The sequence below is a fragment of the Zeugodacus cucurbitae genome, chromosome X (assembly GCF_028554725.1).
Source record: "Zeugodacus cucurbitae isolate PBARC_wt_2022May chromosome X, idZeuCucr1.2, whole genome shotgun sequence".
Classification (NCBI taxonomy): domain Eukaryota; kingdom Metazoa; phylum Arthropoda; class Insecta; order Diptera; family Tephritidae; genus Zeugodacus; species Zeugodacus cucurbitae.
The window spans coordinates 32961796-32977946 of NC_071672.1; the positions used below are offsets into that span (position 1 = coordinate 32961796).

Sequence of the window (16151 nt, forward strand, 5' to 3'; positions counted from 1 at the left end):
AGAGCTTCATGAAAACACTTACCTTGCATCTACTAAAGTCAAAAGAACTGTGGAATACCAGCCTTTGTAATTGTAGTAGTCAACAGCATCTTCTGCTGCTGGGCGAACTTCTATATGACAACCATCTAAAACTTCAAAATATATAAAAAGTCCATCGAAAAAAATTTAACCTATTACCTATATTTCCATTGAGTGGAGAATATTTCTAAAAAAAAGACAATTTTTATAACAAAGTACGGCATTACAATATTTTCCTTTAATAAATATTTGGTGTTTATGCCTGAATGTCAAAAATCTCCAACGGCAGTGAGAACAGGGTAGTTTTGTTAAGCGTTTAAATGTAATCTAATTACTTCAATTTTTTTTGTGGGAACATAATATAAGACTGAATTTTTGTTCCAGACATGTTTAATAAACGCTTTATGCACTTACGACGTGAAATGTGCAGTTCAGGCGTTAAACAGAGTCGGAGGTGACATCATGGCGTTGTTCTGGTCAATCGGGCTTTTCCATCTATTGGCAGGATTTTACAACACTACAATGCTCATATCGTGAAGGATCATTATCATAAAATATCAGAGAACCATTGATACAATGACCGAAAACTCCATTATTACCGAAAATTGGTTTTAAAAAAAAATAAATTTTATTTAATCAATTCGAACCAGGTAGCAGGAGGTTTTTGATGCCAAAGGCGAAATAACCAATGATGAATTTATCACCATAGAATAGTAATTTAGACAGAAGAACATTACAATTTAAAAATTATCTATCATTACGTCGTGTGTTAATACTTTTGACGCAAAAAAATTTGAGTAATTACTTTTGAGTATTGGTAGTTTTCGTATACCTGGGAACCAGCATCAACAACACGAACAATGACAGCCTCGAAATCCAGCGCAGAATAACTCTTGCCAACAGGTGCTACTTTGGACTGAGTAGGCAATTTAACAGTAAAGTCCTCTCTCGACGAACCAAAATCAAGCTCTACAAGTCGCTTATCATTCCCGTCCTGCTCTACGGTGCAGAAGCTTGGACGATGTCAACATCAGATGAGACGACACTAGGAGTTTTCGAGAGGAAAATTTTGCGCACGATTTATGGTCCTCAGAACATTGGCAACGGCGAATACCGCAGACGATGGAACGATGAGCTGTACGAGTTATACGACGACATTGACATAGTTCAGCGAATAAAAAGACAGCGGCTACGCTGGCTAGGTCATGTTGTCCGAATGGACGAAAACACTCCAGCACTGAAAGTGTTCGATGCAGTACCCGCCGGAGGAAGCCGAGGAAGGGGAAGGCCTCCACTCCGTTGGAGGGACCAGGTGGAGAGCGACCTGGTTAAACTTGGGATCTCCAACTGGCGCCGAACTGCGAAGGAGAGAGAGAGGTGGCGCACTATCGTCGATTCGGCTATAACCGGCTAAACGGTTGCAACGCCAATCACATACATTGGTAGTTTTCTTTTCATTTGTCCATTTCTCTGTCATATGTGCAGCTATTCTCACCAAACTGACATCGTTCGCTTGGGAATAGATCAAGGTTTATAACAATATAACATTTTGTGAAACTGTCACAACATCAACTACTAGGAAAAGGTTTTTATGAGAATAGAGATAAATATTTGTTAATGAAAAAAAGGTTTGTTTTTTAAATTAAGCGTAGAATTATTTGTGTAAATAATATGAAAGAAACGGACAGATATTCCAAAACCGAGTTTTCGCATACATAATTCGCATGTGAACGCAGTGATTGATACATAGCTATAAGTTTCCGATAAGTAGTGTCAAAAGTATTTGAGTATGAAAGCGGTCTAAGGAGGCTATGGCTCTTCATTGTTGCCAACAGCAACAATTTGGTCGTGTGCTCTCTCTGTTAGCAAAATAGAAGAGTGCTGTTGCAAATACCGAGACAAAAAATAGGTTATATTTTGCTTTTGTGGCATCGCCATAAAAGCTTTCTGAATAAAAAGTGCAATTAATTTAATTCCTACGCGACAAATTTTAAAAGTAATTAAATTAATATACACATTGCCAAATATTAACCTATTAACTTAAATTATATTTGTTTTTTGTATTATTATTGACTATTGCCGTATACACGTGGGCTCTAATATTTTATTTAATTCTTAGTCATGGTCATGGCTAAGGCGCATAGTGCTTCCACACCATCTGTCGTTTGTAGGGAAAATGTTTGCCGCGTTCCAGAAACAATAAATTTTACAGCAGAGGAGGTGCGTACATTGGAAGTGTGGCGAAAGAGCAAAATATTTGAACAGTGTATGCAATTATCAAAGGGAAAGCCAAAGTAAAGTTTAATAAAGATTATTAGTTATTGGAAGTATTTCAAAACAAATCTTAAAATTTATAGATATACATTCTATGACGGTCCACCATTTGCTACTGGACTACCGCACTATGGTCATATTTTGGCAGGCACCATTAAGGATATTGTTACCCGGTATGCATATCAACAGGGATATCATGTGGATAGACGTTTCGGTTGGGATTGCCATGGTTTGCCGGTTGAATTTGAAATAGATAAGCTTTTAAACATCCGTGGCCCAGAAGATGTTGCTAAAATAGGAATTAAAGCATACAACGCTGAATGCCGGAAAATAGTCATGCGTTACGCTAACGAGTGGGAAGAAATTGTTACTCGTATGGGACGTTGGATTGACTTTAAGAACGATTACAAAACGCTTTATCCTTGGTATATGGAATCGATATGGTGGGTTTTTAAACAATTATTTGACAAGGGATTAGTTTATCAAGGAGTAAAGGTGATGCCATATTCAACGGCATGCACTACTGCGCTCTCCAATTTCGAATCTGGCCAAAATTACAAGGAAGTAGTCGATGTTTGTGTAGTGGTGTCACTAAAGGCAATTAATTTGCAAAATACGTACTTCCTCGTATGGACAACAACGCCATGGACTTTACCATCCAACTACGCTTGTTGTGTTAATCCTAACATGATATATGTTAAGGTAAGTGCTGATGTAGAGGTAACATAAAATGCACATCCAAATTAAAATATCATTTTAGGTACTGGATAAAGCAACTGCTCGAGTATATGTTCTTGCTGAATGTCGTCTAAATTATGTCTATAAAAATGAAAATGAATACGAAATTTTAGATAAATTTCCTGGATGCACCCTAGCTAATCAACCCTACGAACCTGCATTTCCCTATTTTAAGCAGAGGGGAATTGAAGATAATGCTTTTCGTGTACTTATAGATGATTATGTAACAGAAGATTCGGGCACTGGAATTGTACACAATGCACCGTATTTTGGCGAAGATGATTACCGTGTTTGTCTTAAGGCGGGTATTATTTCAAAATCAAGTGTCATAATATGTCCATTAGACGACTCCGGCCGGTTCACAAATGAAGTTAAAGATCTAACTGGTTTATACGTAAAAGATGCCGATAAGAAAATAATATCTATGCTGAAGGATAGTGGAAGTGTTGTTTCAACAGGGAAGGTTAAACATAGCTACCCATTCTGTTGGCGTTCAGATACACCACTTATTTATAAAGCTGTGCCATCGTGGTTTGTACGCGTCGAGCATATGTCGAAAAACTTATTGGCTTGCAGCTCTCAAACATATTGGGTACCAGAATTTGTACGAGATAAACGATTTGGGAATTGGTTAAAAGACGCAAGGGATTGGGCTGTAAGTTTAAACATTAGATTAATATTTATCTTAGTGAAAATATCGTTATAATTTGTATTTCGGCTTTTCAGATTAGTCGCAATCGTTATTGGGGAACACCAATACCAATTTGGCGATCGCATACAGGAGATGAAACTGTTTGTATTGGTAGTATCAAGCAATTGGAAGAGTTATCAGGCAAGAAGATTGCGGATCTACATCGTGAGACAGTTGATGAAATAGAAATTCCATCTGCGATACCTGGGCGACCGCCATTGAAGCGAATTTCTGCTGTTTTTGATTGCTGGTTCGAGTCTGGTTCCATGCCATTTGCTCAACAGCATTTTCCTTTTGAGAACGAAAAAGATTTTATGAATAATTTCCCAGCCGATTTCATTGCCGAGGGCATTGATCAAACGCGTGGTTGGTTTTATACACTGTTGGTCATTTCTACAGCTTTATTCAATAAAGCGCCTTATAAAAATTTAATTGCCAATGGCCTAGTGTTGGCGGCAGATGGTCAAAAAATGTCGAAACGTAAGAAGAACTATCCTGACCCCATGGAGGTAGTCAACAAATACGGCGCCGATGCATTGCGTTTGTATTTAATAAACTCGCCTGTAGTACGTGCGGAAAATTTAAGATTTAAGGAAGAAGGTGTACGGGATATAATTAAAGATGTTTTCTTGCCGTGGTACAACGCGTATCGGTTTTTACTGCAAAACATTGCTCGCTTTGAGAAAGAAGATCTAAATGGTGAGCAGTTGTATACATACACTAAGGAACGCCATCTGAAAGATATTGGTGAATCGTCTGTGCTTGATATTTGGATAATATCCTTCAAGGAGTCACTGGTGGATTTCTTCTCTAAAGAAATGAAACAGTACCATTTATACACGGTGGTGCCACGGTTAACCAAGTTTATATATCAATTAACTAACTGGTAAGATTAAGTGATTTATATTTATTGATATATATTATAATACTAGTATGTATTTTTGTAGGTATGTACGTTTGAATCGTCGACGTATCAAAGGCGAACTTGGCAAGGATCAGTGTATAAAATCATTAGATACACTGTATGACGTACTCTATTCAATGGTTCAAATGATGGCGCCATTCACACCGTTCCTTTCCGAATACATTTTCCAACGTTTGTTACTATTTCAACCAGTTAATGCTGTTGCAAATCCAACATCAGTGCATTATCAGTTAATGCCGGACTGCAATCGCAACTTTATACGTTCCGATATTGAGAAATCGGTAAGCTTAATGCAGTCAGTTATCGAATTGGGTCGTGTAATGCGTGACCGACGTACACTGCCAATCAAATATCCTGTCTCGGATATAATTGTTATACACAAGGATGAGGATAGCCTTTCTGCTATCAAGAGTCTGGAAACGTTCATTTTGAGTGAGTTAAATGTGCGCAAGTTGACTGTAAGTTCAGATAAGGAGAAATATGGCATAACTTTACGCGCAGAACCGGATCATAAGGTACATTAGTTGTACATGTTTCCTTGAGTTATTTATAAACTGGATTTCTTCCCGCAGGTTTTAGGTCAGCGTTTAAAGGGTAATTTTAAATCCATTATATCAGCTATGAAACAGCTTAAAGATGATGAAATACAATTACATCTGTCAAATGGCTATTTCGAAATAGTCAACCAGCGCATTGAACTCGAAGAAGTGCGGATTATATACTGTGTTTCAGAGAAGATTGCTGCAAATATGGAGGCGAACAGTGACAACGAAGTACTTGTGCTTATGGATATGACTCCGAGTCCTGAATTGCTCGAAGAGGGTTTAGCACGTGAATTTATAAACCGCATACAAAAACTTAAGAAAAAGGCACAACTCATACCAACGGACCCGGTTGTAATTTTTTATAAGTTAACTGAAAATTTTGGTGAAAGCCATCAGTTAAGTAAAATTATTGGTAAACATGAAAGCATGATTAAAGCCAGTATTAAGTCGGAATTGCTTCCCTTCAGTATGGAAGAAACCGCTAAATGGCGTGTAATTATCACTGAAAATACAGACATTAAAGGTGTGAATATAGAACTAACCATTTGTACAAATGGAAATGAAAATGCGACACCATTTAAGTGGGTGAATTTTATTCTATCTGAAAAAATAAGTCCACGGTTTAATCAGGGAAGAAAAGCCAGTATATTACTTGAGAATAGTACTACAAATAAATTCATTACGCTATCACAAATATACGACGAGATAAATACAATATTTGGTCTTTTCGGCTTAAATTACAGCATCTACTCAATTAACAACCGAAAACAAATTGAAGCGTCGGATGTAAATATTTCATTAAATGGAGAAACTTTGTTGGTGGGATTCGCCTTAAACGAAACAGCTGAATATCAAGCCGTCAAACAGTCACATGTTCCATTTTGCCACTTTAAAAATATGAATCATTTTATTTTTACGGAAAATCCACAGGGAAATCCTTTGCTTTGAAAGCTGAAAATATTAATTTTATGAAATTTCATTGGGAATGAATAAAAAAAATAGACATAAAAAATTGTTTTTCTTTGATCTTACTGAAGAATAAAAACTGGTGCTTGGTTCTTCAACAGTTTGAAGAATGAAGGGTCATTTCAATGCGGTATCCTTCTAATGTTGTGGCTACTATGCCAGAATAAGAAAATGCAACCGCAATGTTGGACTCGCACGAACAGTGGCTAAAACTAATGACATAAAGAATGTCTTCCCAGTTCCACCAGGGGCATCCAGGACATATGAACCAGCATTTCCGTTATCAATTGCCCTCATTGTATGATAAACTTTATTTTGTGATGGATTCAACTGAGGTATATTAATTTCAACTACTAAATTTAAGTTGTGGAACCCAATAGACCGATAAATCCCAACATATATATGTATGTCGAAAGTGGCTATGTTAAAATTGCGTTACATACATTAATCTAAGCAACTTATATCTACAATGGATAATGGCTGATATTATACGTACTGTGCAATAAGTATAATTCGTGCTTTGAACGTTATCTAATTAAAACACATTTAGGTAAATCGAACGTATTAGATACTTTATTTTGAGTTCAAAATGTATGGGTGAAATACCCAATTATATAAATTGTATACTAGGAATCACTAATGGGCTTTCCGAAAACAAAAAGTGATATGCATTTTACTCTGCTGTCAAAAATATGAGCATTCCTGCTTAATTCGGATTAGAAAGGCACATTTCGTGGTAATAATAAATTCCACATAAGCCCTATGGGGTTTTTCTTTGATTCGCGCTTTTCTGTCAGACAGTTTTTAAGGCACAATGCACAAGCGTTTTTAGTCTTCACACACTTCATATTTGGGACGTGCACGAGCCAGAACTTTTTGTAACTCTGATGAACGTGCTGTCTTGTACTAAGGACGAAAAATTAAGGAAATTTAAATTTGTTAAAGGCTTTTTATTTTATACACCTACACCAGATACGCTTTTTTGCAGGTTTAACTGTGATGACAGTCGCCGCCCTTCTTTCACACCACATAGTTGTATCAATGTTTCAACCCGTACAGCAAACAATTGTTCACCATTATATTCAGCAAATCGTTTCACAACATCCGCGGAGAACTCTTTTGCATTTAGCCAGTTAAACACGTCACTATTATTAGACCACTGATCGATGTAAATCGGCAACGTCTTATGTATTTCTAAGTCATTGCGCTTCTCACGCATTCGCAGGACTTGGCGTAACTCGTCTTGTATCGAACCATTAGATGTACTGAGTTCACTACTTTTGCCTCTGTTGGTGTCTTATTAAAAGAATGGAAATAATTAAATGTCTGTACAATTAAATATATAGAAAATATTGTATTTTACATATGTCTTACATATATGGATATTGTAAAATTGCAAATATGAATGAAAGACATATAATTTATTACCAGCTTATTCTAAGTAGCGACTAAGTCAGTGGTCGGCACGAGAGGAATTCTGACTGTGTAGGTGAGCACGAAATGAAAGATACCCAGTGAGAACTCTGGAACCTTACATTACATGCTGGTTCGACAACGACTGAACGATAAGGCGTAAGCGTACGTGTGATGTAAGTTCGCCACAATTGTGCCAAACAGGGCCGACCACTGGACTAAATGTTGGACAAATGCTGAATATCTACTACTTAAAGATCCAAAATATATAATTTCATGTTTATTTCTATATTTCCAGTTTTGCTCATCGAATACATAAAAAAATGTCACGTGACATATAAACATCGAATTTAGACTTAAATAATCTACCTAGAACTCGACTGAAGCACTTAAGCTGAAACTCCGTGAAGCTAAACTATATAGCTTGCCTATGCGAATGCGTCGTAATATACGTGACTGCGTATTTCGAGCATCTCCACAAGTTCGATTTTGAATGCGGTGACAGGTGAGTTGTTGTTGTAGCGGTTATCTATCCCTGCCTGAAAAGAAGAGCATAAATCTAGTTGTCGTCGAAATCATCTAACGGGAGGCCCAGGAAACGTGCTGTTTCGACAGGGTTGGACCAAAGGGAAAGGGGTGTTAGATGAGTAGGGTTCGTTGGGCATGCAAAGAGGTGGTTAGAATCATGCGGGGACTTGTTGCATGCGGGACATGTATTTTTTATGTCGGGGTTCAGTCTGGATAAGTAGGAGTTTAACCTGCTACAATATCCAGATCGAAGTTGCGCAAGGGTCACTCTGGTTTCACGTGGCAACTCGAGCTCTTCGTCTGCTATAGGTGGTGGTTTGGTTCCAAGGACGCCATTCACTGGAAGGGAGTCAATGAAAGTGTTGATAGCTCCACTGTGAATGGCGTTTAGAGCGGATCTAAAACTGTTTGCGTCCGCAGTCTGGTCGGTATAAGGGTTTAGTTCGTCGACGTGTTGTAGGAATGATCTCTTGATGCACCTAGGGGGCGGTTCTGCTTCCAGCAAGTGACTACATGGGTGATTTCTACGAAAACACCCAAGTAGAAACTGCTTGCTAAGCAGTTCATTATGCTCCTTAATAGGAGGTAGCTGTTCACTTTCGAACACATGTCATCGATGCCAGTGCCCGACGTCATTATCGTACAATCATCTGCGTAAGAGGTAACGGAAATTCCCTCTGGTGGTTGAGGACGTTTGGAGATATAGAAATTAAACAGTAACGGGGAGAGGACACCGCCCTGTGGAACCCCTTGTTTAATTTTCCTAAGTTTCGATGTTTTACCTCGAAATAATACCGATGATTGTCGACCGCTCAGGTAGTTCATAATCCATCTCTTCAGCCCCGGAGAAAGTGTTGTTTGTTCGACGTCTTCTAGAAGCGTTGTTAAGTTGACCGTGTCAAAAGCTTTTGACAGGTCCAACGCTACTAGGACGGTTCTCTTACAGGGTGGTTTCTGATTTAGACCATGAACTATCTGGGCGTTTATGACGCTAAGTGCTGTGGTGGTACTATGCACTTTACGGAGACTATGTTGATATTTAGCTAGGTTCAGGTGCTATGTGAGTGTCGGGAGCAGTAAGGCCTCAAGTGTCTTCACTACTGGGGAAAGGAGAGTTATCGAGCGATAGGACTCCCCTTGGTTGGCGGGTTTCCCAGGTTTCAGTAGTGCAACCACTCTTCCGATTTTCCACATATCGGGTATTTTAAGAGTGGTTAGCGACAGATTAAGTACCTTGGCGAGAAATTCTACTCCCGTTGAACCTAGGTGTTTTAACATCAGAGAGTTGATTCCGTCAGGGCCGATGGCTTTGGAGGACTTGGTCTTTCTGATGACCTCCTGAACCTCCCCACTGGTGAAAACAAGTGGCGCGCCGTTGTTTGGCATTTTGCGCAGCCGTCTGGTGACACGTCTTTTAGCCTTGTCAACCGGGGGGTGCAGTATGACAGGTGACAGGTGTGATACATATGGGCACAATTCCGATTTCTTTGACGATCTGAAAGTATCGTTGGAAAGACTAAGTCCTCCTGATTAAAAAATATACGGGGTTATAGGTACCGCAGACGCCTAGTTTTCGAGATATTTGGCTTTAAAGATTAAAAAATCAAAAATTTCAACCAGCAATTTCACACACTTTAACACATTTTACGAAAAAAAAAATGACAAGACAAATAAATATTTTTGTTGTTTTTACTTTGAAATATATTTTAATTTATTAAATAAAAGGTAGACGCAGCTCGAGACAAAGAGATAAATAAATATTTTTGTGCAGATTTAAGTATATCTCCACCTAAGAAAATGGTTCAGCAGTATTGCGCATGATTAAGACGACATTTTAGCGCAGGCTTGCACCAAAAGTGCTGCCTGCTTGTTTTAATTACAGGATAGTGCGTTCTTTTGGCTTCTCTATAACGCTTACGCTGAGGTTACACGGGGAAGAACTTACTTTCAAGTTGATCACACGAATTAATTGTCAAAATTGGCATAAATTGAAAACCGTGACATAGGCTGCAGGCAACTTTTTATTCAATTATTGTTACAGAGATGCCGTCGTCAAGGAAACTGCTTTCATTTATCGCCAAAATGGATTCATAAGTCTTTATTTGTAAATCAATCTTGTTTGTGTACAATTTTGTGAAAGGGAATTCACTTATTTCAACTTTTTTTAAAACTAATTTTAAAATTTTAATACTTCTAATTTGAAAATTGGAGAGCTCTACACTCAGCTGATATTTATTGATCATCAACTCTTGCTCGCAAAAATTGAGAGCAAGATGGCTTTCAAGTTCGGAAAGTGTGAGTGTGGTAATAAAAAGGTGTGGGTGTGTGGCAATTTGAAAGCAATTTTTTTCCCGTGTAACGTCCGGGTTAGCCAATCGATGACAGCTATAATTAAAACACACAGAGTAAAACTAAAAGCAGACGAGCAAAAGTAATCGGCATTAAGAAATGCTAATGCACATAGAATTAGACGGCAGGGGTCGGCTTTAGTACACTATTCCAGGCTTTCGGGGATAAAATGGACATGGTTGGAAAAGGGGATATTCACACTTAAAGTTTAATAATTTACACTTTTAACACGTTATTTCTCACTGTATATTGAACTTTTCACATATATTTTGCACTTTGCATATGTTTACACTTCACTAATTTGTTTCTACATATCTATTTGATATTAATTATTACGAAATTTGTTTTAAATAAGCATTTTAATTTTTATTCAGTTTTATCAATATCACAATAACGAAATGGTTGCATTTTGACAAAAAATAAGTGTTGCCATGTTCATATTTTACAGAAGGATCAAACTAAATAAAAAGGAAGGATTTTAACCCAAATACAAAAACCGCAATCGTGCTTGATAAGCTCATGCAGAAAGTAGTTCTTTCTCTTTAATAATCCCAAGTGTTGACCCGACCAGGTTTTTTTTAAAGCGCAGCCAAGAACCCTATCCAGGTATAAAATTTGGGGTAAGAATTCAAATTGTGTTCAAGCCATAATTGTCCACCAGTGCACAGCACTATGGAAACGCTCAACTGGTATTAGCTTCGGCTACAAGGTGTTACCAGAGACTTTAACCTGGTACCACGGGCAGCAGGAGCCCAGGGAGCTTTGCTTCTAATCTGCTTAATGGCTTGTTCCTTCGGGGAGTTTCGTGGTGGCTGTGGTTTCAAAACCTAAATGCAGGCAGAGGGCCTTTGGTTACTCGGTGTGGAGTTACAAGGCAACCGGGTGCCGGACCCAAAGCACGGCAGAGGTTTCAGATGGGCCTCGGCCCTACTAAGGTAGCATAAGTGTGTCCATACCACACGCCAATTGGTACTGAAAGTGCATAGCGTTGATCAACGCATTGTATTGATCCGATGTATGTACTCACGTAAAACAAACTCACTAGTTATCTTCGAAGTCTCAACAAGTTGTCGAACAAAACGGTACATATAAAAAAATAATGATATAAGAATCGACTAAAAATTACTGATGTATTTTTGTGCGTTGTTGACAGAGCTGGCTAAAGATGCAATAACGTCCGACGCGTAAATGAAATGTGGCACCCTTTGTAAATAATTTTCGTCTCTATTGTTTTTTGGGGATGCCTAATGTAATGCAAAATTTCTGGATTTTAAAATTTTTATCGTCCAAATTTAAAAAAAATCAATTGAAAGAAACTTACTTTGCGTGCTTTGGTTTGAGTGAAATTTTCAATAGTTTTCAATAAGTCAAGCTGATTAGCAAACACTTTTCCGATAGATAAGATTGCTAAACAATTTAATCTTTCTTGAGACATAGTAGATCTGGTGTACGTCTTATTCAATTCTTCTTCTCACTCCACTCCCAAAGTCAACAAAAATATAAAAAAAACGAAATCTGTGACATAATGCTGGGATTGATGGTAGGAATTTTAGCGAATTGACCATGTCTTACCAGCTCTAACCAATTTAGTAAATATCAATTGTTTTATTCCCGCAACATGTTACACAGTGTATAATGCTTTTACATAACATTGTACATTTAAAAAAACTCAAAATCTGGCTATAACTTTTCAAGACCCCTGGTATCGAACAAGATTACCTCAATGACTGTGGCTAAATTTGAACCCTTATTATCCGTAAATCTTTCACATATTTTCTAGGAGCCGAGGGAAATATTTTCCTTATAATATAGTGCCTCTGTGCCATTAGGATTCTTAAACGTTTGCTGGGTTTTATAGAGTGAACCAAAATAAAAGTATAATCATGGATCTAATGTGGCTTGGTAGAAAAAAATTGTGAAATAGGTGAATGATTTTCGTTATTCTAGTGGTCATTATGCCGAATATATGGGTGTCACCTTAATAAAATAAAATAAATTAATTGCGTTCAAGTCGAAATGAGAGTGAAGGAGTAAAGAAGTGTGACTTGAAAGCAATTTCTTGAACGAGTAACTGCCTTCCCTAAATAAAAGCGTTGAGCGGAACGTTTTTTAACCGCTCAGCGTTAACGTCGATGCGGCATCCCTAAATAAAAGCTGCTACTTTACGTCAAATATCAAAATATTTACTTGAATTGTTGTTGTGAAATTTTATTGTACAGAGAGTACTACTTAAATTCGGAACGCTCTGTCAAAATCGAATTGTTCAGTTATACAATATCCAAATTCTTATATCTAATGCTTGGGGTCGTTATTTTGATGGAATATGAAGCATCTCCCTAAACTTAAGACCTCGGCTTCGTTCGCAGAAACTCGGACTGATATATGGAACAACTTGGCACATTTTACGTAGAGATTTTAAATTGAAAGCGTACAAAATACGGTTGTGCACGATGTGAAGTTGCCGCTCGACCTTCCCAAGTGACATTGCTTTGGTCTAGGGCTCTTGAAAAGATCAATGAAGATCCAACGTTTTTGAGTTAAATTCTGTTCAGCGATGCGGCTCAATGGGTATGTAAACAAACAAAATTGACGCATTTGGGGCGAAGAACATCCTGAAAAGATTCAAGAGCTGTCATTTCATTCAGAAAAAAGCGGTTTGGTGTTGTATGTGGGCTGGTGGAATCATCCATAGTTCTTAAATAATGATGCCGGTGAGAACGTAACCGTCAATAGCGACTGTTATCGCACCATGTTAACGGCCGATGCCCGAAATGGAAGCTCGTGATCGCGGCGACTTTTGGTTTCAACAAGACGGCGCCACTTCCCACACATTGCATCAATCAATGGTTTTATTAATAGAACACATTTCACGTTTCGGGCCGGTCGATTGGCCACCAAGATCCTGTGTGGATATGTAAAGTCTAAAGTCTATGCGGACAATCCCGCTTCAATTCAGGCCTTGAAGCAAAACATCACGAGTGTTATTCGCCAGTTACCAGTTTATATGCTCGAACGAATCATCGAAAATTGTTTTCAACGAATGGACCCTCTGAGACGTAGCCGCGGCTAATATTCGAAATAGATACTGTTTCGCATGAAATAATAAATATTTCCCATTAAATTAGAAATTTCTGTGTTTTTTTTTCTTTAAAAAAGTAAGGACGTTGAAATGGATCACCCTTTATTTTAATAATGGATTGTTCACTATTCAATCCGTTTCAATTCCGTAACTCCGTTTCACACATTTTCCGATTTCTTGAAAAAATGTTCTTTCTTTATGTAAATTTATAACTAAACTTGTAATTTTAATTGTTTATTCACCCATTAAACTTTTAACTTCTTTCTCAAAAATATAGCACACTAGAAAAAATAGAACAAACAAGAGATACTTCGGACAGAAATTGACAAATTTCGATGTAACGGCACATGAAATGAATATTGCTTACAAATTTCGACTTAGTTGCCATTTTAAATATAAAAAAATTTACATTTAAATAAGTGCTGCTAATGTGGAATATATTAGTACATACAACTTTAAATATAATGTTTTCATTAAATGCTGAATGATTGGTGTTAGTATAGTAAAATTACTAGCGCACGAATATGAATATTGCATACTGTACAAAAAATATATTATAAATTTAAATATTCCAAATATATTGCAAATATTAATTTGAATATAAGCTTATATGCAACCATGTAAATAATTTAAAAATAAACTTAAAAAATGTGTTGAATTACAACACAGTGAACTGTTATGGACATGAACCAAGTATAATAGAGGAATAGATTACGACATAGGTTTAGCGCTAGCATTTTTGGTTTTGCTGTGACGTCATGCAAATCAGAAACACAAAACAAGCAAATTAGAAAAATGTCGAAGCTTTTTGCACAGTGGTACAAAAGGGCGGGTACACCCTTGAAACGTGCTGTTTCAACAGTGTCGGACCAAAGGGAAATGGGTGTTAAATAGAGATATGTAGGAGTTTAACCTGCTACAGTATCCAGAACGAGGTTGCGCAATGGTCACTCTGGTTTCACTTAGCGATCCGAGCTCATTGTCTGCTATAGGCGCTGTGAATTGAGTCCGCGTCTGCAGTCTGGTCTGCTTGGCGAGCAATTTAATACGCCACAAATAGGTCGCCGTGGATTTAGAAGGAGAGAGTACCAGGCTCCTCGCAGAGAAGAAGCGAGAAAATTATATCTAGTGGTTCACTTTTAAACACATACCATCAATTCCAGTGTCCGCCGTTATTATCGTGCGTAGGATGTAACTGAAATTTCCTCTGATGGTTGATGGAGTTTACAAATAAAGAAATTAAACAGTATCAAGGAGAGGACACCATCCTCTGGAACCCTCTGTTTAATTTACCTCGAAATAGGTAGTCCATAGTTCAGTCCCGAAGAAAGTGAAAGTGACAAAGTCGAAGAGAACGATGGTGCTTTATTATTATTTAAAGTTCTGTTGTTGTTGCCTGCTGTCATTCTGAGTCGTGTGACGTCATTGTGTCGTAATCTTGTCTGCTAGCGTTGGCCATTGTTCATATACTACTACTACATACATATTATATACGGATGAAGATACATTTACTACTACATAAATACATTGCTTTTGACATTAATTACCGTTTATTTGTCCATACATGCAGCTGCCAACTCCTTCAGAATTGCTAATATTATTAGTTTGCTCATTTTGTGCAGAGTTAATTACGTCGGGAAAAGTTTTCCGTGGTTTGTTAACAGAATTGTAAATATTGTTTTGTTTAGGTTTACAGTTATTAGAACTAGTAGTGGTAGATAAAACTAACGGCGGTGCTGCCGGCACATTAATCAATGCAGAATTTGATTGTGACGCGGCAACGTGTCTGTGTTTCACATTATAATCATGTTTTTCTTCTACCAGAGAATTTTTATTTAGCGGCGGAATAATTATGTATGGCTGACAATATATATATTCGTTGTCTGATTGATGTTGTTGCTGTAGCTGTTTTGATAGTGAATTGTCTTTATTTTTAACAGATTGCTGCTTAAACTGTTGTGTCGGCTGTTGATGAGCAGAGTTTTCGCCGGCCTTCGCTATTGTCAATTAAACATACTTTTATTCATTTATAAGTTTAATGAACAAATTGAATTATAAACTAAGTAAATTACATAAACAGTATACATTTACAAAACGTATTATTAGTACTTATTGAGTAAAAATTATGTCAAAATTAATGATAAAAAAAGAACACGAATATTTTTTGACTTAAGTGTTTTACTATCACCTCAAAGCCAAACATCTAAAGCACAAACTAACAAGCTGCCTTTTAAGGTATGGTTTCTTCTTATGCTGGATACATTTTGTTTTACGAGTATGTACGTCTACAACATGAGCTGAAAATATTCGATCCAATAATGTACAGTCATATTTCTATTTGATTGTTTTACCATGTTCGAGATAGCCGATGGAAATAAAAAAAAAATACTTATACTTATTGCATTTGATCAATGTCAGGCAATTCCTAGAGTGTTTGCGTTACTATCGATCAAAGATAAAGAGATGTATGAATCTCTGTCATTGGAATGAGAGCGCTATATCAAACATTAGAACCTCCTCGACTTTGACCGATGACTGGATGGTGCAGGTTTTGACCAAAAGAGATCTACCACTCTCATGTCATTGAAAGTGAGAGCGCAGTATCAAACGTCAAACCCTCCTCGA

The 16151-nt window shown here is 37.3% G+C and overlaps 2 protein-coding genes across 12 annotated transcripts in view; one reads left to right on the forward strand and one right to left on the reverse strand.

The window, feature by feature from the left end:
* The first annotated feature begins 1852 nt into the window (after positions 1-1852).
* Positions 1853-6203, forward strand: LOC105220040 (isoleucine--tRNA ligase, cytoplasmic). The gene is made up of 7 exons (XM_011196421.3): positions 1853-2014; positions 2138-2312; positions 2376-2994; positions 3053-3685; positions 3757-4607; positions 4669-5161; positions 5219-6203. Exons 2-7 carry the CDS (start codon positions 2140-2142, stop codon positions 6137-6139), a joined length of 3690 nt encoding a protein of 1229 aa, XP_011194723.1. The 5' UTR covers positions 1853-2014; positions 2138-2139; the 3' UTR covers positions 6140-6203.
* A 505-nt stretch (positions 6204-6708) lies between these two features.
* LOC105220041 (epidermal growth factor receptor kinase substrate 8-like protein 2) overlaps positions 6709-16151 on the reverse strand; it is a 42830-nt gene continuing 33387 nt past the window's right edge. For 8 of the 11 annotated variants that reach the window (XM_054235597.1, XM_054235593.1, XM_054235594.1 and 5 more), the window contains 3 exons: positions 15074-15523; positions 7125-7453; positions 6709-7063 (listed from right to left, as the gene is read on the reverse strand). In XM_054235597.1, coding sequence (XP_054091572.1) covers positions 6986-7063; positions 7125-7453; positions 15074-15523 — 857 coding nt within the window. In that variant the 3' untranslated portion in view covers positions 6709-6985. Of the gene's footprint in view, positions 7064-7124; positions 7454-8080; positions 8110-14844; positions 15002-15073; positions 15524-16151 lie in introns of those variants that run through there. The other 3 variants (XM_054235602.1, XM_054235601.1, XM_054235600.1) reach the window with 3 other exon arrangements.